Here is a 26,539-nt window from a genome sequence, read left to right as displayed (position 1 = left end):
GACAAAGCCTCCAAAATTATGCTCAAACTAACAAAACTAAACACAACTCAGTACAAATTACCTATTAAGGCGATAAGGGCCTACCACATTCTGATATTTGAATCCATTGCATGCTTCGCCACAAGTGAATGGGCTCACAGACTGAATATACAGATTAACAAGACAGTTGCAAGACAAGGTAAATGTAGTGTTCTCCTGAGGATGATTGGAGCGTTCAACACCAGGTCACTAGAGGCACTGCGTTGTGATGGGGACCTGCCCTATAGACATAACTTTACTGGCTTAAGAGAGACAGGCTCAATAAAGTCACCAAAATTATGGAAACCGACATCATGAAGAAAACGCAAATGAAACAATGACGGATTCAAACATGGCAGAGAGAGTGGGATGCATCTGGCAAGGGTCACTGAGTGCACTCTTTCTTTCTTGATGCACATGAAAGACTACAACTGAAACATGTCGACCCAAGTCAGGGGATGGTCCTTTTCCTGACAGGCCACAGGCCATATCCGGTACATTTAAACTGTATAGGGCTGACTAAGGATGAAGAATGCATATGCGGAGAAACTGGGACACCAGAACATGTCACATTGCTATGCAACATGCTAGCACAAGTGAGACCTATACAGAAAGACAATGGTATCAGCAGAATAATATGTAATCCTGATGACTGGAACACAATAAATAGTGTAGCCGATATTGTATCGAACACACTGCATGAAGAATACAAGTGCCAGAATCCATATGGAAGGAGGTGTAGACAAGCACAAACAACACAACAAACTACATGGGAGGGGACAAGCAAGTACACAGATTCCGAAACCGATGAAGGAACACAGTGAACATGACTCAGAAGGGATCACCATGTAAGGGACCAAAACCACCAATGCATGACACTGCATGCCACAACACAGTCACGAACAGCACAACAATCGTAAAACAAATAAACACTGGCACCACATACTAAGACTGTAGTAATAAGGTAATGTCATTTGGGAGGAGAAGGCTCGAAGAACTTGTATTCCGAGTCTCCTCCTCCTCCTCCTCCACAATGACATAGTGTATTGTGTTTAAAGTATACTGCAGGCAAGCAGTAATGTATTGCTCATCTTACTGTGTGCAGACAAAAGTATATTCTCTTCTCTGTTCAAAGCTACAATCAATGAATTTTATACATCAGTAATGTATTAAGTTATTTAAAGAATAATGCAGTCAAGTAGCAATATATTCTGTTTCTACTAACAAATTGCAAACATAAGTGTATTTCTCATGTAAAGCTAAAATTCATGTATGAAGTGCTCAATCAGTATTTAATCTGTATAATCTGTGTACACACATATTAGCACAAACCATTTCAGATGAGAATAGCACAAGGTTGTACCAAGACCTTCTCATCAGAAATATGGTAGGTAGAAATAGTCCATTATCAAACAACATGCTACTTAGACTATATTACATATCCAGATACAGCATATCACTTCCCTCTACATACTGCAAATTATTTTCACCACACTCATTGTATTACATTTCTTTTTTATTTTTATTTTACATTTGCATTATATAAATTATATTCTGATCAACTAGGTACTAACAAATTATATGGAATCATTGTAACAGTTGTTGTTAAGCATTCAATTTGCTGTAACCTCAGAGAAATCTTTATATATTATGTTCTTTATGTTATTTTTTTTAAACATTAACAACTGCATACCAATAAGATTGTTACAATGAGAAGTCTTTGCTGTTAGATTCAGATGCATCTGACCCACCTTACATTACAAGGTGGTGGGTTACTCAGTACTGTTAATGAAATAAATAAAAAGTAAATGGTACTTCCAAAGGCTTTGATGTCTGGAAGAAACTTGTTTTCAATTTCAGCCTAAGCTGTAACTGATGGCCAAATAGGGGGTGATTCAGTGTTTTCAACCTTCAGTTGTTGTTGATGAGCAGTGTCTTCCCAGAGAATTCTTGGAGGTGTGATGCTGACAAGACTGTAAATCTTCTTGACAGGCGTTATCGTTCTGTAGCTATGGACATTCATTGTGTTGGGAGTTCCACAATAATGGGTTCTCTTCAAACTGATTGTCACTGAACTTAGATAAAACACAATTCATGTACTCCACAAGACCTGACCACATCGTTAACAATAATGTGTGAAGGTAAATCAACAAATGAAATAAGATACTCCAAAATCTTGTATGTTTATATTTATAATAAATGTGCATTGTGATGACTCAGCAATTTGTATTATCTTAAACTAGATGTCGCATGGTACAGATCATCTTAAACGTCTGAGCATTGCAGTGTATACATTACAGATATTATCAGATTTTTTAGATGAAAATGTAAAAAAACTGACGCACTTTTCCTATTTGCATTCATTAATTTTTTGTCACTCATTTGTATAGAAGAAAGGGTCTGCTGCATAGAAATTAGTAATAAGGATACTATGTTTTGCCCAGTCTAGAAACTTCTGTAGACAGCTGTTTAAACGCTTGAGCATTCTGACAAGAGTCGGTCAGTGTATTTACTTCATCGTGAAACTTGTCTTCAACATCAGTCTCATTTCAGAAACAACTGTAAATTCATAAATGCAGTTCTAGAAGGAGAAATGACAAACTTTCACTAAGCCTTAATGTAGTGAAGGGGGTGAGAGAGAGAAAGAAATTTAACTAAACTGCTGTTTAGAAGATCATAATTTGAAACTGGGATAGCATCATAAATATACTGACACATTAAGTGAATGACGTATGATCTAGACTTCTTATAACCATAAAAATGTTACTCATTTCAGTCATTGATGGTTCTTTCTTTTTGGTGAGCCTCACAGACCGTGTTAATTGAAATAACTCTAACATTATTTTCCCTGTGTCCCAATGACTATTTTTACAGGTAACTGACTTTCATCACAAGAGCAATCCATTACTAATTAATTAGTGAAGGAATGGAAGTAAATGTAGAATAAGCTTGAAACACTCTTGACATTCTAGTACTCAGTCTTAGTATATTTAGAAATTGGCAAGTTCTGAAAACTGGATTCACAAGCTTGCACATGAGTTTATTTTTAATTTGCTTTGTAGCCACATCCGAAGACTTTATAGTCTCATCAACTAACAATATCAATATGTTGTCAAGAGTTGAAACAGTAGAGGCTGCTTGACAGCTCTGCAGTACAGCAAATGTAGTCAGTGTTTTTTTTATGATTGGTGCCCTTTTAGGCTAGTTCAAGAATGCAAATACCATGGTATACCATGGTATGTCACATGGTATTGGCAGATCTAGGATAGAGTTATATCTTGGTTTGAAACATCACTCTGCTTGATGTACATTTATGTTGAGGTAGACTAGAATTTGCTGTAGGTTCACTTTTTTAAAAGAAACACAGCACTTAAAGCTTAACTCTTTAAACTACTTTAGAAAAAACACTTGGTTGTATAGTGGGTGATAGTGGTTTACAGTATCAATATTTACCTTTTTTTGGTCAGAGGACTTCCTTGAGGCCTAGCTGTTTTTTTTAAAGGTACTTGAGAAAGTTGCAATTGATGAGCTGTCACTATTGTTCTGTGGTAGTTCCATGACATACAACCAGTTCTTACTAATATTTGTTTTTGCTTTGTTGCTGAAATACTTGTTAAATTTCAGTATGTGCAAAATATTTTTTGATAATGATTACAGGCAAAAGAGCTTTCATCGTACTTTTTGAGTTTGAAATATAGTGTGGAATGTGCTGAAAGTGATGATTTTTAAGACTTCTGCGTCCGAGCAATAAGTAGACTCGGTTGTGACCAGTCAAAATTTAACGTAGGGAGAGCACAAATGAAAGGCTTCAGAAAAATGTGTTGCAATACTTTTCCTCCATATCAGGGGATCGGAAAAAAAGAAAACATAACTGATCACTTGCATCTCAAAACAAGTATGAGGCTGATTCAGCTATTTTTTGTCATGTAATCTATAAGGTAGCGACCAGAAATGCTTCCTCAACTTATCATGAATTTTGATTCAGCCATTTTTGAGATGATTAGTGAAACATTGAGGCATGATTAATTGGAACAATAAATCACTCTAGATTTTTTAATTTCAATTATATTGAAGAAACAGCATCAAAATTAAGAATGAGAAAAACTGAAATGTGTACAGCTGCAAATGTTAAGTTCCTTAACATCGGTTATCTTGCAAATGTATACTAATCATGTCCTTTAATAGAAGGTATTGTTAGAATATATAAAATGTTATTCATTGGCTTTATTGAGATGCCAGTTTCTTCTACTCCAGTTTCTTCCTTTCAGTGTAGACCTTGGTTGAACCTGGTTAATGATTTTGGTCCTGATTTCCTCTTTCACTCCTGGTGCTATCTTCACCTTCCATTAATGATTATATGGTCCCCATTATTGGGTTTCACCTACCATCTTTTCCAAATTTTACAGAAGTGTGTATCATGCTGGAAAGGTTGCCCACTGCAGTGTATGCTCCACCTCTATGCCCTTCTACCCTCTCACTCTTCCTCCCTGTTGTCATAGTATACCCAAAACTCAGTACGGTAGCCATCATGTAGCGGAGGGGGGGGTCATGAAATACCTGCACGATGATAACCCCGTGACCATGCACAGAGCACACTGTTGATGCCTGTGCTGCACTCCACATGTATGCCATGGGGTATGTGCCCATCGTGACTGGATCACAGGGACTCCCAGCAATGGATTACTGGCCAGGGAGCCATTGCTGTGGCTGGATGGCACCCATGAGGGGAGCCCCCATGCAGAATGGGTGACACCATGGTTGATAGTTCGCACATGAAAAGTCTCTTTTGTTGAACACATTGAAGGGGGGAGTAGCAGCCATGTCTGAGGTGAAGACCAGTTCCCTACTGATTAAAACATCATCTCTTGCAAAGACACAGGCACTGCTCTCCTGTGAAAAGTTGGATGACATTCCCGTGACTGTCACTCCCCACGAGAGTCTCAATGTGGTCCAGGGCATCATCTTTCCCTGCAATCTGACGATGAGCTGCAGACCAGCTTAGACTGATGGGGTGTACTCTTCATCTGTCATGTCCATAGGTGACCAACAGAAAACAGGGCTTTCGATATCGATATGGTGCCTGAGAAGGTCAAGGTGATAGTCTATTGGTGTGTGTTCCTCCTCCAATGAGATGCTTCAGGTGTGTGAAGTTTGGACATTTGTCTTCTCGTTGCACTGCTACCCCTGTCTTCAGGGATTGTGGATGTCTGTTGCATGCAGACATGCCTTGTGCCCCTCCCCCAATCTGTGTAAACTGTGGTGAGCTCCACCTTTCCTGCTCCATTTTTAAGTGTGAGAAGAGAATTTAAGAGTATAAGGCCCTGGACAAGCTCAAATATCAAGAGGTGAGAAAAAGTATGAGCCTCTTAATCCCTTACAAATGACACAATCTTACACTACAGCTGCAATGTCATCGCCTTCTGTGTTGATGGTGCTTTCCTCTGTTGTGCCTCTTACAGGGTGTCCTCAGAGCTGCCCACTAATACCTGCCCCCCCCCCCCCCCCCCCCCTCCCCAAGGTGTTCGTGGACCCTTCTGATGCTTCCACTGCACCCATTTCAGGAGAATTGGCTTCTCATCTGCCAGGGACACCGATCCCCATACCCCAGTTAGAGGTGCTTCATCCTTCTCTGGCTTCTCTAGCTTGGAAGAGGGCCCTAGGGACTCTCACTTCCATGGTTCCTACTTGTCCACAGCCAGACACCAGCGAGTGGCTGAAGGAACTACAGGGTGCAGGCCATCTGACTTGTCGTTCTTCCTCTGTCCATGAAACCAGTTCAGGGAAACCTTCCCAGTCCTCTTCTTCTAAGGAGAAGAAGGACAAGGAGGACAAAAGGAAGTCCTCTAAGACGAAGGAAAGTCCAGTGGCACCCACACCACCAGACTCTGCATATACTCCTTCTGTGCCCAAGATGGAGATCCTGATGGCCCTGAGCGATCACTTTGTACCCCCACAGTATTCAGACAGTCTGATCCTACAGTGGAACTGTAACAGATTTTTCCACCACCTGACTGAACTGTGGCAGCTTTTAAGCACTTACTTTGCATTCTGTATTGCCATCCAGGAAATGATGTTTCAAGGAACTCAGACCCCTACCCTTTGTGGCTACTGAAGTTATTTTAAGAATCATACTGACTATGAGAGGGCGATCAGATGGAATTTGCACTTATGTGTTGGAATCATACATACCTTGTGCCTCTTGATACACCTTAGGAGGCTGTGACTGTTCGGTTAAGGGCACATCAGGGATTTACCACCAGTAATGTTTATTGTTCTCCCAATAATGTAATGTCCCAGGATGTACTTTCTGTGTTAATCCTTCAGCTCCCCAAACCTTTCCTAGTCTTGGGCAACTTCAATACCTATAACCCTTTGTAGGGTGGAACAGTGATCACTGGTTGTGGTAAAGAAATCAAAACTTCACTGACACAGCTCGATCTTTCCCTCTTGAACTCTAGTGCCTCCATACACTTCCTTGTGGCACACACAATGTATTCAGTCACTGATATTTCCATTTGCATTTCTGGTCATCTGATCTGTCCACCGGAGAATCCATGATGACCGGTGTGGTACTGACCACTTCCCGATCTTTCTGTTGCTCCGTCAGGGGTGCTCCCCTGGATGCCCACTCAGATTGGTTCTCCGTAATGTTGAGTAGGATGGGTTCACCTCTACTGTTGTCCTTAGCTCCTTATTGCATGGCAGTAGCGATGCAGCTGTTCAGCATACAATAGCAGTCAACCAAGCCGTCCCCTCTTCCCCGGGATCCTTCTGTTGGAAGACAGTATCCTGAGGACCGCAGAGGTCGCTGTGGCCATAGTAGCAGCCTTTCCAACACCATAAGCAGGATCCTTTGCTGTAGCACCTCATTGCCTTTAAATGGCTCCATGCCTGCACCAGCTACCTAGTAAAATGACAAAAGCAAAAATCCTGGGAGCAGTAAGTTTCCACCACACAAGTATGAGCAAAGGTCAGACTACTCTATGGCTTCCAGTCCCCTGCAGGTGAACCAAGTATTTCCGAGGATGGTGCTGTTTATACTGATCCAGATGCTGTCGCCGAACGTTTTACTGAATATTATGCTTGCTTGTCTGTGTCTGAGAACTACCACCCTGCCTTCTGGCTCATAAAACAGCAGGTGGAGTGAATGCACTTAACTTCTGCTACCTGCCACCTGTAGCCATGTAATGCTCTGAAATGGGAACTCCATTGCCCTGATACGGCCCCAGGACCACACTGTGTCCACAACCAGATGCTGAATCATCTCTCAGTGGACTGTTAGTGTTATATTCTTTAATCAGATCTGAAATGAGAGTGAGTTCCCATCTCAACAGCGAGAAAACACAATAGTTCCAGTACTGAAACCGGGTAAGAACCCCCTAGAGATGGACAGTTGTCACCCATTTAACCTTACTGATGTTCTCTGTAAGTTGATTGACTGCATGGTGAGCAAGTGTCTGGATTGGATCCTTGAATCTCAGGGTCTTTTAGCTACGTCTCAGGGCAGTTTTCTCAAGGGCTTATCCACTGTTTATAATTTGGTTCACCTCCAGTCCACCATCCAGACAGCCTTTGCACATCATCAGCACCTCATTGCTGTCTTTTTTGACCTATAGAAGGCTTATGACACGACATGGTGTCACCCCCCCCCCCCCCCCTCCCCCGACACCCTCCATATCCCTCCTTATATGCTGACAAATTTTACTTTTATTATTGCCCCTCTAGTGTAGGTAGTATAGGTGTTGCTGAGCATCGCCTAGAGGGCACCATCTGAAAGGCACCGTCATGGGCTCTCACCCATAGCTTTCGGTTTTCAGCCACCAAGACTCATGTTATGCACTTCTGTTGCCATCATACTGCCCACCTGCTCCCAACTTGTGACAGCAGCCTTCCACACTAGCCACCAAGACTCATGTTATGCACTTCTGTTGCCATCATACTGCCCACCCGCTCCCAACTTGTGACAGCAGCCTTCCACACTAGCCATGTGAACAGCATACAAGTCAAGATTGAAGTCCCTCCATTACCTATCATGTGCTAACAATAGCTGCCGAATCACACTAGACATGTTCGTAGCTTCTCAGCACATCCCAGCTATTGTATCCTTTTCCCTTGAAGGGAATTCCCTCTCCCACAACAGCAATCCAGAACTGGGTTTACAATTGCTGCACACCTCCAGTGTCTCTGTTCAGAACTGCAACTTCCTCTACTGGTCAGGGAGACATTGTATCAGCCTGCATGGCTTGTACCCTGACCTCAGATTTGTCGCCAAGTCTCCTTTGGTCCAAAAGATTCCACTGACGCCCCTCAATTTTTCACCGTCAGCTCTTGGCTCTCCTTGGGATGCATTCGTGTTTGGAAGTGGTATCACCGTTGGCTCGACAATTGATGGACAAACGGCCTTTGCATACGCACATGCATGGTGCAGCAAACTCCACTTCCTGTCAAATGGCTGCAGTGCCTTCCCTACTGAATTGATGGCCATTAAACCATCTCTTAGCCATGTTCATTCTTGCATTTGCAGGTGTATCCCAGAATTGATCGCCATTAAATCATCCCTTAGCCATGTTCGTTCTTGCACTGGCAAGTGTATCCTAATCTGTAGTAGCTTTCCAGGCTATAGACCAGTGCTACTCTCCTCACCCACTGTTTATGGCTATCCAAGATCTTGTCTCTGGCCTCCTGGATGACCAGTTGTTTTCATTTGGATCCCTGGTCAAGTTGGGATTGCAGGAAATGAATGAGCTGACCAATTGGCCAAGCTGGCCACCAGGATGCTGATTCTGGAAATGGGGGCCCCAGAAGCAGGCCTGTGGTCATTTATATGCCTTAGATTGCTGGAAGCCTAGAACTGAGCATAGTTTGCTATGATCTCCCCAAACAAACTGAGGACAATTAAGGAGACCAGTACTATGTGGCAGTCTTCCCTGCATGCTTCTCACTAGGGAATCCATCATCCTCTGTCACCTCTGCACTGGCCACACTTGGCTGACCCATGGCCACATTATCTGACATAAGGATCCCTCTCATTACTGATGCAGAGCCCAGCTGATGGTGGCCCACATACTCATAGATTGCCCTAATCTAGTTGTTTTGAGGTAGCATCTTAATCTTCCTGACACACTATCTCTGTGCTAGCAGACGATGCCAAGCAGCTGACTTGATGTTATGTTTTGCCAGTGAAGATGGTTTCTATTCATCAATGTAAGGTAAGTTTTTGACCTCATTTCCCAGCTGAGAGATTGGTGGAGCACAACTCTCCTGCCCCCCCAACCCCCCACCCTCTCCCCAGTTCTTTGCAGCCCTCACTTGGTGTCCCAGCCTGGCATCTACCCTTTCCTCCTTTTTATCCTCTTTATTCTTTTCAATTTTTGATTTTAATGCCTTATCTTGGATGATTTTTTAAAGACTTGTCTGAGCAATATTTTTCTGGGCTTTTATCTCTGTCTTTTTTTTTTTTTTTTTTTTTTTTTCTTTAAGATACTCATGCTTTCCAGGATTTGTTTTTCGCCTCCTTCCTTTAACAACCACTCCTGTTTTTCCATTTAACGGAAGGGACTGATGACCTTGCAGTTTAGTCCTTTTCACTCCAAATCATCCAACCAACTAAGGATAACACCTCCTCTCCCTCAATCTCTTCACTGTAAACATCTCTCATAGGTCTCAAGAAAATGCCAGTTTTTTGTATAAAACCTCAGCAACACAACATGATTTTTTGCAGCAAGGATGGCCTTTGTAGCCATTTACTTCCCAAAGCTTTTGAAAGTGCTCACCTCTGCATATCTTTTGAGGGTAATTTGTACCACATTGGTCACAACTGATTTTCCAAGATCATCACTGACATTGGTAATGTCATAATTGAACACATTACATGAAGGGACATTAGCAAGATTATCTTTCAGATTTATTCCTATGTATCATGCCTTGCAGTATTTGTATTGTGCTATATTGTAGTCAGACACACCCCATTAAATACTTGAGTTTATACCTAAAAAATTATCACATTGTGGATAATGATATGGACTACGGAGATAACCAAAAAGAAGTGTAAAACACTAAGTTCAAAGAACAATAGATATAAACAGTTTTTGTTATGTTATCACACCACATGGAATGGTGATAGATTTGTTCAGTGACATGAGTTCCACTTTAAGTACATTCAAGTTAGTGCCAACATGAAGAAATCAAACACCCATCTTCATAATAGATGGAAATTACCCAACAGAGAGCCATGTAGTGATAAATCTCACTCCATAGTATCAATCTCATCCCATCCCATGGTATACATCAATATTCTACAAGGATATGGAATGTTTGGTCAGTTCTTGGCTTCAGGAGGTAAAATGCCAGGTACTAGTAACAGACACATATTTAAAAGTTGGGGAAAAACTGTTTTGGAACTAATTAGTGTCTTCCATAGAGACAAAAGTGGGGTTGTTTGGGGAAGGTTGGATAGGAGAAGCATGCCATTTAGGCTTGAGGGTGAAGGGGAATCCTCTTGTAAGGATGATGGGAGATTTTTGTCTCCCCGTATTCTCACAAGAAGTGGGTCTAGGTAACTGTTAGGTCGAAGTGACAAGTCCCCCTCCTTTATAACATTTCCCTACTCCATAAGGAAGGAGCTAACAATTCTGAATGCTTACATAAACCCAATTTTTTAAGAGGTGTCTTTTGTAAATAGTTGGAATTTCGCCTCCTGCAGGTAAGCACTGGCTCACCATTCTGTCTTCTTGTAAGTGTTAGCTTAAATAAATGCTCATTTGATACAATTATATTTTCTTACCTAGTTCATAAGTTCTGGTATGTTTTAATTGTATTTAATGAAGGAGTGCAAACTTGTTTCTTGCCGTGCCACTGTATTGTAAAATGCCATGTGTCACATATGTTTTTAACAATCTTAATCCTGTCCTTTTACTTTGGGAATGGAATATCAAAATAAAATAATGAAAAGTCCAGGCTGGAATACCAACAATATTATGAAAAGCATAATTACCACTGAACATAAAGAGGACATGTGTTGCAGACAGGCACAACGAAATGATTGTTAGGAAATGCACATACATTCCAAAAAGCAAGCTCACTTACATACACACACACACACACACACACACACACACACACACACACACACACACACACAAAAAACCGCTATCTCAGTTGTTCCTGCCAGAATGCAACTGTGTCATACATAAGCAGCAATCCGGATTGGAGCAGGGGATGGGAAGGGGTAGGGGAGTATGAGTGTGTGTGTGTGTGGGGAGGGGGGGGGGGGGGACGAGTGAGTGCTGCCTCGCAGTATGTGAAGGGACTGATGACTGATAGTGGCAGGACATGGCTGCCAGGCATGGTGTTGAGTGACTGGAGTAGAGAGGTAGGGCAAATGGGAAATGGGAAAGGAAAGGAGCAGAGAAAGGGAAAATACCACCCCCACCCTTCCCACAGTCTCCCGATGCTTTGCCTGGTAGCTTTTCCATGCCACCGTCAGACCCTGCACGCTCCACCAGCAAATGATCACTTCTCTCCCATCACCTGTATCCTGATATCTCTCCTCCTTTTCCACCCCACTCTGTATTGCTGCTTCTGTTACATGCAGTTGCATTCTGGCCAGAATTACAAGACATTTTCATAATATTGTGAATATCAATATAACATAGATAAACATGCCATCGAATATGATATTTATTGCAGTTTCACTGAAGACTGTTTTCCATGTTTCCCATGATAGCATAAAATATGAGGTCCATTCAAAAAATCCCAGAACTTTGTCCACAAAATTTTGCTATGCATACCTCTCACTTATTGTGTGTGGTCTCCTTTGAAATACTCTCATCCACAATTGACACACTGCTCCCAATGCCATTTCCACTTCCAGAAGCAGTCTTGGTACGCCTCTTTCTGGATCACGCAAAGCACCATCTGCAAATTTTCTTTTATCTCATCTGTCATTGTAATATTTCATCCTTTCAACATTGGAAATTAAAAAAAGTCCGCAGGGCCCAAGTTTGGAGAGTACGGGGTTTGTGGGAGCACAGTTATTTCTTTTTTTGTGCAGTAGTCAATCACCAATGGGGATGAATGTGCAGGTGTGTTATCATGGTGAAAGAGCTGTGAATTGTCTCACCACATTTCACAATGTTTCATTCTCACATTTTCTCGCAAGCATTGCAACATGTCCCAATAGTACCATAGATTAATAGTTTGTCAGTTTGGCACGAATTTATGTAAACTAATCCTTCATAGTCAAAGGAAACTATCAGCATAACTTTGATCTTTTACCTGACCTGATGAGCTTTTTTTGGTGTTGGAGACCCTTTCCCAACCCAGTGTGAAGTTTGAACTTTGGTTTCAACATCATAACTATAGACATTCATCTCGTCACCAGTTATGATTCTCTAAAGGAACAACTCATTCTTGCAGTCCAAAAGCAAAGCTCTTCACAGATTATGAGGCAAAGGTCTTTCTGGTCTTAACTTACGAGCTGTGCGTCAAACTTGGTGGCAACATCATTTCATGACATGATCCAACTAAACACGGAAGCACTGAGCAATAACTAACATACATTCAACAATGAAACTTACAGGAGTTGCACATTAAACACAGGCATGTGGAGAGTTGCCAACCACATTTCACTCCAACATGCCATTGGTGTGAAATTACGAATGTTCCGAGAGTTTTTGAACATAACTTGTAGCCTCATTTCATCACTGCAATCTATCTGTTCATTAGTTTTCAAACAATGGAAAATCCAGGATGGAATGTAACATGTTCATTAGTTTTACACTATGGTCTCAATTTCTTTCATTCTTGAGCTTTGTTGACAGTGTCTGACCATTTTTGTCACTGTAGCCAATGTTTATCTTACAGCTAAGGTCACATGCTCTTACAAAGACGTTGTTAGCTGCTCGTTTTGCTTTCAGCAGACATACCAGCTGAAGAGCTGACTGTTGGTATAAATCCAAATGTATTGACTCTATTCAACAAATCTGTTTTATAGTTTGTCTCTCATAAGAAGTTAACATTTAAATTCCAGAGTTACCTTCTATCATTTTTCAGTCACATATAATATTATTATATGTCTTTTCCCTGTCTTATCTGTTTTTAAAATTTGTTAAGCAAGCATGTAAGAATACTTTTTGAACAACTGATAAAAGGTAAATGCCCCATCTGTCATATCACTATAATCTTTTTGTCTAGTGAGCAAACCAAAGGAATTTTCCAGTCTGCGGTTACAACTATGGTCAGTCATGAGCATCTCAGTTGGTACACTACTCTTCAACACATTTAACAACAATGTACCAGTAAATATAAATATTTAAAATAACATAAAAGTTTATGTTCTCAGGTTAGGTAGTTACTCTTACAGGAAAGTAACAGAAGTCTTACAGAGTTCGTAATAGAATATTTACAGTTTTAATTTCTATCATGTTCACTGGTTGCTGTTAACATAAAACAAAGGTGGTCCAAAAGTTACCTTTGAACTTCAACACAGGGTTGTGTGTGCATTTCAATAAAAAAATTTTCTGATCTCAATATGTCCCTGCTTTCCTTAATGTTGGTTTTATTTGTTTTCAGAAATAAATTGTTTCATGTTGGAATACTTTTTCATTCGTTATTCCCATAGAGAATTTTCATTTGGCTATGCATTTAAATCCATTTGTGTAACCAATAAACAAGTTTGAATGAGATGAAGAGAATCTTCAGAATAAAATGGGTACAATAAAAATGATGTTATTGTTGTGGTCTCCAGTCCAGAGACTGGTTTCATGCAGGTCTCCATGCTACTCTATCCTGTGCAAGCTTCTTCATCTACCAGTACCTACTGCAACCTACATCCTTCTGAATCTGCTTAGTGTATTCATGTCATGGTCTACCTCTACGTTTTTTACCTTCCAAGCTGCCCTCCAATACTAAAATGGTGATCCCTTGATGCCTCAGAACACGTCCTACCAGCCGATCTCTTCTTCTAGTCAGGATGTACCACAAACTCCTCTTCCACCAATTCTATTCAAAACCTCCTCATTAGTTATGTGATCTACCCATCTAATCTTCAGCATTCTTCTGTAGCACCACATTTCAAAAGCTTCTATTCTCTTCTTGTCCAAACTATTTATCATCCATGTTTCACTTCCATACATGGCTACACTCCATACAAATACTTTCAGAAACGACTTCCTGACACTTAAATCTATATTCGATGTTAACAGATTTCTCTTCTTCAGAAACTCTTTCCTTGCCATTGCCAGTCTACATTTTATATCCTCTCTACTTCGACCATCATCAGTTATTTTGCTCCCCAAATAGCAAAACTCCTTTACTACTTTAAGTGTCTCATTTCCTAATCTGATTCCCTCAGCAACACCCGACCTAATTCGACTATATTCCATTATCCTCATTTTGCTTTTATTGATGTTCATCTTATATCCTCCTTTCAAGACACTGTCCATTCCGTTCAACTGCTCTTCCAAGTCCTTTGCTGTCTCTGACAGAATTACAATGTCATCGGCGAACCTCAAAGTTTTTATTTCTTCTCCATGGATTTTAATACCTACTGCTAATTTTTCCTTTGTTTCCTTTATACTTGTTCAATATACAGATTGAACAACATCAAGGAGAGGCTACAACCTGTATCACTCCCTTCCCAACCACTGCTTCCCTTTCATGTCTCTCGACTCTTATAACTGCCATCTTGTTTGCCTTTCCTTAATCTATCTTCTAAGATAAGTCGTAGGGTCACGATTGCCTCACATGTTCCAACATTTCTACGGAATCCAAACTGATCTTCTCCGAGGTCAACTTCTACCAGTTTTTCCATTCGTCTGTAAAGAATTTGTGTTAGTATTTTGCAGCTGTGACTTATTAAACTGATAGTTCAGTAATTTTCATATCTGTCGACACCTGCTTTCTTTGGGATTGGAATTATTATATTCTTCTTGAAGTCTGAGGGTATTTCACCTGTCTCATACGTCTTGCTCACCAGATGGTAGAGTTTTGTCAGGACTGGCTCTCCCAAGGCTGTCAGTAGTTCTAACTCCCGGGGCCTTGTTTTGACTCAGGTCTTTCAGTGCTCTGTCAAACTCTTCATGCAGTATTGTATCTCCCATTTCATCTTCATCTACGTCCTCTTCCATTTCCGTAATATTGTCCTCAAGTACATCGCTCTTTGTATAGACCCTCTGTATACTCCTTCCACCTTTCTGCTTTCCCTTCTTTGCTTATAACTGGGTTTCCATCTGAGCTCTCGATATTCATACAAGTGGTTCTCTTTTCTCCAAACGTCTCTTTAATTTTCCTGTAGGCAGTATCTATCTTACCCCTAGTGAGATAAGCCTCTACATCCTTACATTTGCCCTCTAGCCATCCCTGCTTAGCCATTTTGCACTTCCTGTCAATCTCATTTTTAAGACGTTTGTATTCCTTTGTGCCTGATTCATTTACTGCATTTCTATATTTTCTCCTTTCATCAATTAAATTCAATATTTCTTGTGTTACCCAAGGATTTCTACTAGCCCTCGTCTTTTTACCTACTCAATCCTCTGCTGCCTTCACTACTTCCTCCCTCAAACCTTGTCCTTCTCCTGTATTTCTTTCCCCCATTCCTGTCAATTGTTCCCTTATGCTCTCCCTGAATCTCTGTAGAACCTCTGGTTCTTTCAGTTTATCCAGGTCCCATCTCCTTAAATTCCCACCTTTTTGCAGTTTCTTCAGGCTTAATCTACAGTTCATAACCAATAGATTCTGGCCACAGTCCTCATCTGCCCCTGGAAATGTCTTACAGTTTAAAATCTGGCTCCTAAATCTCTGTCTTACCATTATATAATGTTTGATACCTTCTAGTATCTCCAGGCTTCTTCCATGTATACAACCTTCTTTCATGATTCTTGAACCAAGTATTACCTATGATTAAGTTATGCTCTGTGAAAAATTCTACCAGGCGGCTTCCTCTTTCATTTCTTCCCCCCAGTCCATATTCGCCTACTATGTTTCCTTCTCTCCCTTTTCCTATTATCGAATTGCTGTCCCCCATGACTATTAAATTTTTGTCTCCCTTCACTATCTGAATAATTCCTTTTATCTCATCTTATATTTCTTCAATCTCTGTAGCATCTGTGTAGCTAGTTGGCATATAAACTTGTACTGCTGTGGTAGGAGTGGCCTTGTGTCTATCTTGGCTACAATAACGCATTCACTATGCTGTTCGAAGTAAATTACCCGCACTCCTATTTTTTTTATTCATTACTAAACCTACTCCTGCATTACCCCTATTTGATTTTGTATTTATAATACTGTATTCACCTGACCAAAAGTCTTGTTCCTCCTGCCACCGAACTTCACTAATTCCTACTATATCTAACTTCAACCTATCCATTTCCCTTTTTAAATTTTCTAACCTACCTGCCCGATTAAGGGATCTGACATTCCACACTCCGATCCGTAGAACGCCAGTTTTCTTTCTCCTGATAATGACGTCCTCCTGAGTAGTCCCCGCCCGGAGATCCAGATGGGGGACTATTTTACCTCCGGAATATTTTACCCTAGAGGACACCATCATCATTTAATCATACAGTAAAGCTGCACGCCCTCGGGAAAAATTACGGCTGTAGTTTCCCCTTGTTTCAGCTGTTCGCAGTACCAGAACAGCAAGGCCGTTTTGGTTAGTGTTACAAGGCCAGATCTGTCAATCATCCAGACTGTTGCCCCTGCAACTACTGAAAAGGCTGCTGCCCCTCTTCATGAACCACTTGTTTGTCTGGCCTCTTAGCAGATACCCCTCCGTTGTGGTTGCACCTACGGTACGGCTATCTGTATTGCTGAGGCACGCAAGCCTCCCCACCAACGGCAAGGTCCATGGTTCATGGGGGGGATAAAACTGTTAACTGCAACTAATGGCTAACAGCCCACACTTGGCAGCATAGGTGAATCACTAAAAATATTGTGAAGAAAGCACCAAAAAACACAGCATACCCCCACCTCCCCAAAAAAAAGCCTCCAAACTGTATGAAGTAAGAATTTTTGTTTAAACAAGTAATAAATTATAGCAAGTTAGGTAAGATATACTTTTTGTTTTCTAGGGATATTGCGATGATATCCTCAGGGATATGATCGTGGCATAATGGACAATAGTACGCAATCCAGACTGTGATGAACAAAAACATTTATAATTAACTGGTTTATAGCGTGTTGGTTCATCTTTTGAAAGCAGTATAGCAGCAATTATATGTGGCATGGATTTGACAGCTCCTCATCGGATTTCTGGAGGCATATAGTACCAGGTATCTATGCGTAGATTATGCAATTTCCATAAATTATGGGTTGGTAATTAGTGAGTACAAACTGGCATGCACCGGCATCCCATGTTCACATCAGGCAAGTGATCAAGACATCAATGTGAGCTCGCTATCATAGTCCTCAAAACACTGTAGCAAGGTTCTGTCCTTTTGACATACACAGTGATCTTTCTGGACGATGCCATTGAAGATGAGGAAGATATCAAACATGAGCTTCACAATAATGATCATGTAGTTCACAACTGCCTTGGTGCCTTCTAGTACTATTGCAGGTTTCATGGAAGCCTAGGTGAATGTCTCCCATAACAGAATTCTGCTCTCACTGGTCTGTGCCTGTGGCATGGTCCTGTATCAACCAGCTGTCCAACTGAATGATGATGTACCTGGACTGATTTAACAACAAGTGGCATTCATCTGACATTTGTCCATTGATCCACATGGACTCTGATCCCACACCCACTGTAATTGTAACTGATGTTTTTACACATAGGTTGTGTGCTGTGGAGCCCCATGTTCAACAGTGTATGCTCAACTGTGTGCTATTAAATGTATGTGCCTCACATGAGAACATATGTTATGTGATCTGTCACAGATATTTGTCTACCCTGCTTTACAGAGTCGGAAAGCATTCTACCTTTGCGTACTATGCTGTGATGTGAACCTTGTTGCCTACTGGTACCTTCCAGGGTTCTCATGGTAGTGGCAAGCAACCAACCAACCAGCTTCACTGTTTCCAAGATGCTCCTTCGCAGGCTACAGCCATAACAATCTGCCTATTTTTTTTTAAGTGAGTTATGTCAATGGATTTTCCCCATTTTCATTCTGTATGATGGCTAGAAAGATTACAAATTAGTTTCTGTCCCGCTTATCTACTACTCTCACCGTGGCACTTGCCCGCACCACTACCAGGTGGCATTCAACCTCACAGTGGGCAGTGGTCGTAGTGTTTAGGTTCGTAGATAGAGTAGGATGTGCTTAGTGGGGGAACTGGGCAAAAATTGCATGTGAGTCTTCCTCAGTAACGTGAACCCCTAGCCTAGTCCTTTCACATCCTTATCCCATCACTATCACACACATGCAGCTTTACTAAATGGTTAAATGATGATGGCATCTTCTTGGGTAAAATATTCCGGAGGTAAAATAATCCCCCATTTGGATCTCTGGGTGGGGACTACTCAGGAGGACATTGTTATCAGGAGAAAGAAAATTGGCGTACTACGGATCGGAGCGTGGAATGTCAGATACCATAATGGGGTAGGTAGGTTAGAAAATTTGAAAGGGGAAATGGATAGGTTAAAGTTAGATATAGTGGGAATTAGTGAAGTTCAGTGGCAAGAGGAACAAGACTTTTGGTCAGGTGAATACAGCATTATAAATACAAAATCAAATAGGGGTAATGCAGGAGTAGGTTTAGTAATGAATAAAAAAAATAGGAGTGCGGGTAATTTACTTCGAACAGCATAGTGAATGCATAGTGTAGCATAGTGTAGCCAAGATAGACACAAGGCCACTCCTACCACAGTAGTACAAGTTTATATGCCAACTAGCTACACAGATGCTACAGAGATTGAAGAAATGAAAGAAGGTTGTATACATGGAAGAAGCCTGGAGATACTAGAAGGTATCAAACATTATATAATGATAAGACAGAGATTTAGGAGCCAGATTTTAAATTGTAAGACATTTTCAGGGGCAGATGTGGACTGTGACCAGAATCTATTGGTTATGAACTGTAGATTAAACCTGAAAAAACTGCAAAAAGGTGGGAATTTAAGGAGATGGGACCTGGATAAACTGAAAGAACCAGAGGTTGTAGAGAGTTTTAGAGAGAGCTTTAGGGAATGATTGACAAGAACAGGGGAACGAAATACAATAGAAGAAGAAAGGGTAGCTTTGAGAAATGAAATAGTGAAGGCAGCAGAAGATCAATTCGGTAAAAAGATGAGTGCTGGTAGAAGTCCTTGGGTAACAGAAAAGATATTGAATTTAATTGATGAAAGGAGAAAATATAAAAATGCAGTAAATGAATCAGGCAAAAAGGAATACAAAGTCTCAAAAATGAGATCGACGGGAAGTGCAAAATGGCTAAGCAGGACAAATGTAAGGATGTAGAAGCATGTCTCACTAGAGGTAAGACAAATACTGCCTACAAGAAAATTTGAGAGACCTTTGGAGAAACAAGAACCACTTGTATGAATATAAAGAGCTCAGTTATAAAACCAGTTCTAAGCAAAGAAGGAAAAGTAGAAAGGTGGAAGGAGTATATAGAGGTTCTATGTAAGGGCGATGTACTTGAGGGCAATATTATGGAAATTGAAGAGGACATAGACGAAGATGAAATGGGAGATATGATATGACAGAGCACTGAAAGACCTAAGTTGAAACAATGCCCCGGGAGTAGACAATATTCCATTAGAACTAGTGGTAGCTTTGAGAGAGCCAGCCACGCCAAAACTCTAGCATCTGGTGAGCAAGATGTATGAGGTAGGTGAAATACCCTCAGACTTCAAGAAGAATATAATAATTCCAAGCCCAAAAAAGGCAGGCATTGACAGGTATGAAAGTTACTGAACTATCAGTTTAATAAGTCATGGCTGCAAAATACTAACATGAATTGTTTACAGGAAATCTGGTAGAAGCCAACCGTGGGGAACATCAGTTTGGATTCTGTAGAAATGTTGGAACACATGAGGCAATACTTGATCCTATGACATATCTTTGAAGGTAGATTAAAGATAGGCAAACCTATGTTTCTAGCATTTGTAGACTTGGAGAAAGCTTTTGACAATGTTGACTGGAATACTCTCTTTCAAATTCTGAAGGTGGCAGGGGTCAGATACAGGGAGCAAAAGGCTATTTACAATCTTTACAGAAACCAGATGGCAGTTATAAAGAGTCGAGGGGCGTGAAAGGGAAGCAGTGGTGGGGAGTGAGACATGGTTGTAACCTATCCCTGATGTTATTCAATCTGTATTTTGAGCAAGAAGTAAATTAAATAAAAGAAAAATTTGGAGTAGGAATTAAAATCCACTGAGAAGAAATAAAAAGTTTGTGGTTTGCCGACAACATTGCAATTCTGTCAGAGACAGCAAAGGACCTGGAAGAGCAGTTGAATGGAATGGGCAGTGTCTTGAAAGGAGGATATAAGATAAACATAAAAAAAGCAAAATGAGGATAATGGAATGTAATAGAATTAAATTAGGTGATACTGAGGGAATTAGATTAGGAAATGACACACTTAAAGTAGTCGATGAGTTTTGCTATTTGTGGAGCAAAATAACTGATGACAGTTGATGTTGAGAGGATCTTAAATGTAGATTGGCAATGGCAAGGATAGCATTTCTGAAGAAGAGAAATTCGTTAACATTTGAGTATAGATTTCAGGGTCAGGAAGTCCCTAATGAAAGTATTTGTATGGAGTGTAGCCCTGTATGGAAGTGAAACATGGATGATAAGTAGTTTAGACAAGAAGAGAATAGAAGCATTTGAAATGTGGTGCTACAGAAGAATGCTGAAGATTGGATGGGTAAATCATGTAACTAATGAAGAGGTACTGAATAGAATTGGGGAGAAGAGGAATTTGTGGCACAACTTGACCAGAAGAAGGGATCAGTTGGTAGAGCATGTTCTGAGGCATTAAGCATCACCAATTTAGTATTTTAGGGCAGTGTGGAGGATAAAAATCGTAGAGGGGACCAAGAGATGAATACAGTAAGCAGATTCAGAAGGATGTAGATTGCAGTAGTTACTAGGAGATGAAGAAGCTTGCCCAGGATAGAGTAGCATTGGGAGCTGCATCAAACTAATCTCTGGACTGAAGACCACCAAAACAATGTCAGAGGCAGGTCTACCTCCATTGTCAAAACACACTGCTGAGCACTACATGTTAGCGTTCAGTGCCTGCTTAACAACACATGCCATCTGGATCCATCCCAGCACCATCTTTTCTGAACCAGGCAGATGGGTTTTAGCCTTGAAATACTCTTATTCTGTAATTCTCCCAGTGACAATTTTCTTACAACCCACTGCACCAACACCCTCTAGCCAACAATCTCTCTTCTGTCCTGTCATCCCCTCTCAGTCCACACCTCATGTCATTGTGCACTGTATGAACTCACCAGCTTCCAGCTCTCTTGTGTTGCTAATTTGTCCCATGCACCTGCTGCCTCTCCCACCTATCCCACGCTCTTGCTGACACCCTCTGAGCCAGTGGCTTCCCCTCCCCAACTCTTCCTCACACTTTGCACAAAGTTTACATACTCTAGCTTGTTGAAGAATTCATTTGATAGCTAACAAATTATGTGTTCATTTTTGTGTTTCAACAGCTCGACATTTCTTCTACCTATACTCCTTGTGTGATTTAACGTTATGGTGAACTAACAAACATACATCTGATAAATGAATTATATGAGTAACATTCAACATTATGTGAGAATACACCTTCCCGGAGTTATAGAAATGACTGATCAAGAATGTCACAAAATCTGTTTCAGTAATTTCAACAGAGGTGTAACTTACGGGATGTATCAAGAGTATGGCGTGCTATGGTGTGTTAAAATGTAGTTGTGATCAGTTTCTATTTTGTTTAGTCAATGGAATGCTAATTCTGAGGTCTGACTTCAGTAATCAAAACCTCAGGCTGGGCACAAGGTTATCAGAGCTGTGGCATGCCAAATGGATTACTAAATTTTAACATCCATGGTTGCAGTTGAAAGACTTCAGGTGTATTGTGGATAGCATTTCTCTTAGCCACACAAACTCCACATGTCACATGTGTAATAGATACTTGTTTGAAGGAGCCCATGAAGGATATCGATAATTTGCATTGCTACGGTGTATACATTGTTTGCTGATTCCTCAGTTGCATTTTATATAAAAAACTTTCAAATAGTGTTCTACTACTGCTTGTTGGCTGTTACTTTGTCAGCAAAACTTCAAAAACTTTAAAATACAGTTTTGAACAACCTGCTTGTATTGCACAATAAGTTGAGAGACAAGCCAGACCTGTATCACTCCTCTTGCCAAATTAAAGGCTGTTGTACTGGTACACTAGCCAGTCTCTGTCTGGCTTCTAGCAGTTCTACACACTTGCCTAGGCAAACAGTGAGCTGATTCTCCATCACCATTTCAGAAACACAATACGTAAAAACTAAAACACAAAAGCACATTTAACTGTCTTTACATATTCACAGACAGTGGCGTATACAACTCTTGTCTCTTGCAGTAACTGAAGCTCATAGTGACAAGAGTGGCATCCAGTTCCAGAATTTAAAAAAGAAAAAAAAAAGATCCATGATAGTGCATGGGTAGTTTCCCACCATTGGTGAAGCATGCACCTCTATGGTTAGCCAGCTGGGATGATATAACCTTACAGATAAGTGTGTGTGTGCTATACCTCTGTTAGGTACAATGACTCAGTGCCTCTACTAAACTGAGACAGTCATAGGTCATGAGAGTGTCCTGGTCTGCTGTACCTGAGGCCAAGATTGGCCTTAGGTACAGCCCGTCAGTCTATCATATATCAACAGCAACAACCAAATAAATTGTTGCATGTATCTGCCATATTGTCCCCAGTCTGCCTTCAAATGTCATGGTGTGTAAAAAACAAAATCTTGGTTGCATTATATTCGGTTATGGACATTCTCTAGATGAGTACCATAACCTTTCAATAAATAGGTTTATTCTATTAAGTTAGTTTGTTTTATTATACAACAGAAACACACAGGATAGCACAAAAATGTAGCTGCTGGCTAACGACGGGCTTAGATTGCAACATCACTATAGGTAAATAAGTTGTACATTTGGTGAAATTATGGCTCATTCCAGTATTTTTCTCATTGTTACAACCAAAAGGCATGCTTTGTTATGCAATAGTAATGTGCACTTTGGAATTTTTCTGTAATGTCAGAAGATATTTATATAGTTACTGTTCTCCTTTTAGTTGTCGATGAACTGATTTGAAAAATTAGAAGTTCAGTTTTCTAGCTCCTCTGTGACTAAAAATTTGTTACATTTTGAACATGATTTATGTGCTATGCTGTGTGAATACTTGAAAGGACAGTCTGTTGATTTCAGGTTGCTGTAACAGATTCAGTCATCTTGATAGCACAGTGTTATTTAAACTGTTTTCTTGATAAAAACACGTGCTGCAGTTTTTAAACATTGCTTTATGTTGTGGAAGGATGTAATTAAACTTTATATTTTTATTTCCAGGTAGCACATTAGGTGGAATCGCAGCCTATATTATGAGTGACAACTTCAAGCCTCTCCCACAAATATTAAAGGAAGACCTTAGTGTTCAACAGAAGGAAGAATTGGTTAGATCTGTTCGGGCTGTTATTAATGACATTAGAGTAGAAGATGCAGTTATGCTTGCGACATTGATTGTCGGTAACAGAACTCTATCAAAAACTGTTCTACAGTTGGTAGTAAATTTTCTGAGAACTCAGATGTAGAAGTAACTGGTCCAAGCTATGTTCAGTAGTATCATTTTTCTGTTTAAAATCAAACAATATTATTGTCATACAATGTAGGCTCTCACAGCCAGTGTTGTCTTCAATTAAAACTTCTGGGCTGAGAGGCCGTGGTCATTGTATAAAATTTCCACCGAATGTTACGTCTCCATATGCGGGAGACATCTTCTGAGGTCGTCTGGCTACTGCCACTGAGGCTCCAGGTACTCTCACATTTATAGAGCGCATAGAGGGCACCACCATTTGACACGTCGGCATCATAATGGAGATGAAAATTAGGTGGAAATTTTATACATCGACCATGGCCTCCCAGTCTGGACGTTTTAACTGAAGAATGTTATTGTCATTTTTGTGTGTAAATAATTTATATTTTTTATTTAAAACAGTCACTAAATGATGTTTTTATCTAGCCATATCACCCATGGGAATTTACATTTTGAGAATACAGTGATTGTCTACTTTACTTCAATAAAATAGTGGTGTCAGCATTTTTACAAAAGGCACAACCCAGTAATATGATCGTGTTCATGTATCTTTTAGGAATTATTCTGTGTTGCATAGCTTTACCATATATAGAAATGTATTACTTTCACAGAATTTAATTTTTGTGTGATCAGTGTTACACATATCAGAATGTGATATGGACTGTAATAAGTATGACAAATGAGGTTGCTATAAAATTTATTTTCAGCATTAGCTAGGAAAATGAGCTAGTGTGTGATAGTTTGTCTTTATATTTGATATAATATGTCATCTAGTGCTGCAATATAAGATTAATATTGCCAGTACCATGGAAATAAATTAATGAAATTCAGAAATTAATTTGTCAGTCTCTAAAAACTCTGCTGCACACTAACTTTAGAGGATTTTATTCTGTGAACCCTCTTCATTAATTTGTATTGAAAGTTTCTTATCCAAATGGTAAGCAAAACATTATTTTGCTATTTACAGTAAGTGTTGAACGTGATCTTTCATTACATTGTTGTTAATTATTCCACATCGACAACAGAAGGGACTTATCAAAATATTCAAAAAGCCCAGTCCAAACAGCGAAAGACAGAGACCTGAAATCCACAGAGGGTGTTGATTGTAAGTTGTAGGCATCATTTAAGAAGCAATTTTTCAAAAGTCCACCCCTAAGGGGGTGAAATAAGAGGTTCAAATGTTTTTTGAAAATATGTTGCTATTGATGCAATTTCGAAGCCAGGCCTATGAAAATTGGTATTTGGTTTCTCAGTCAAAAATAAAGAAATAATCATTTAAGCATTTTTGAAAATTTAGCCCTTTGGGTGTGAAATAGAGGGTGAAACTGTTTTTTTTAAACTACTGAAGTATTTGTAAAGTTACGTCTATGAGAACTGGCATTTGTCTTCTCAGTTACAAATAGAAAAACATGTATTTCAGAGTTTTTGGAAATTTAGCTGTATAAGGGAGTGAAATGGGATGAAAAGTTTTGTGAAATTATTTCATTATGAAAACATTGTTTCTAAAGGTGACTATGTTGCTTCTTGCAGTTTGAATAAGTTGAGAGACTTTCTCCATATAGCATCAGGGAAATGCAGTAGATTCATATTTTCCAAAACTTTAAAATATGAGATTCATGACAATAAAAAATTTCCATATTTTTTATTAAATTTGATGCTACTCTCTCTGTGTTCCTTTTACTCTTTAAAATTTGTATGAAATTCTGTTTGATTGCTAACAAAGAATCAAATCTGGAAGACTATCTAGCTTGGCACAGTTTCTTCCGAGCTATCAAAACATATCTGTCAGTTGCAACAGTTTCATTTATTTGTCGCCATCAAACTGCAGAAGCGCTAAAGAAAATATAAATGCATTGTATCTTCTCATAAAATTGGAACCATTCAGTGTCAAATTTAAATTATGTATTGAACACTGTATAAACTCAGCATTTGGGAACCATTCAGTGATTCTTGATTGAATACCTGAGTGTTTGCTACTCGTAGTCACACCACCATCATATCCTTGACAAGTGCAGCTATCTGGTTGTAAGTTCACCTTATCTAAATCAGTTATTTCTATTTAAGACATCACAGAATTCTGGAAACAATTCTTTTATTTCAAATATATATATATATATATATATATATATATATATATATATATATATATATATATATATATATATATATATATGGTTATAATAGAGGGAAACATTCCACGTAGGAAATATATATCTAAAAACAAAGATGATGTGACTTACCAAATGAAAGTGCTGGCAGGTCGACAGACACACAAACAAACACAAACATACACACAAAATTCAAGCTTTCGCAACAAACTGTTGCCTCATCAGGAAAGAGGGAAGGAGAGGGAAAGACGAAAGGATGTGGGTTTTAAGGGAGAGGGTAAGGAGTCATTCCAATCCCGGGAGCGGAAAGACTTACCTTAGGGGGAAAAAAGGACGGGTATACACTCGCACACACACACATATCCATCCACACATATACAGACACAAGCAGTCTGCTTGTGTCTGTATATGTGTGGATGGATATGTGTGTGTGTGCGAGTGTATACCCGTCCTTTTTTCCCCCTAAGGTAAGTCTTTCCGCTCCCGGGATTGGAATGACTCCTTACCCTCTCCCTTAAAACCCACATCCTTTCGTCTTTCCCTCTCCTTCCCTCTTTCCTGATGAGGCAACAGTTTGTTGCGAAAGCTTGAATTTTGTGTGTATGTTTGTGTTTGTTTGTGTGTCTGTCGACCTGCCAGCACTTTCATTTGGTAAGTCACATCATCTTTGT

At 39.9% G+C, this 26,539-nt stretch overlaps 1 protein-coding gene across 1 annotated transcript in view; it reads left to right on the top strand.

Annotated features, from left to right (window-relative positions):
- Positions 1-24,594, top strand: part of LOC126412240 (protein C19orf12 homolog) — a 34,339-nt gene extending 9,745 nt beyond the window's left edge. The window contains exon 3 of the mRNA XM_050081732.1: positions 23,517-24,594. Coding sequence (XP_049937689.1) covers positions 23,517-23,758 — 242 coding nt within the window. The 3' untranslated portion in view covers positions 23,759-24,594. The remainder of the gene's footprint in view (positions 1-23,516) is intronic.
- Positions 24,595-26,539: the final 1,945 nt, after the last annotated feature.

Source organism: Schistocerca serialis, chromosome 7, assembly GCF_023864345.2.
Source record: "Schistocerca serialis cubense isolate TAMUIC-IGC-003099 chromosome 7, iqSchSeri2.2, whole genome shotgun sequence".
Lineage (NCBI taxonomy): Eukaryota > Metazoa > Arthropoda > Insecta > Orthoptera > Acrididae > Schistocerca > Schistocerca serialis.
Note: the sequence above shows the minus strand (reverse complement) of the source record. Positions and strands in the feature narration are given on the sequence as shown.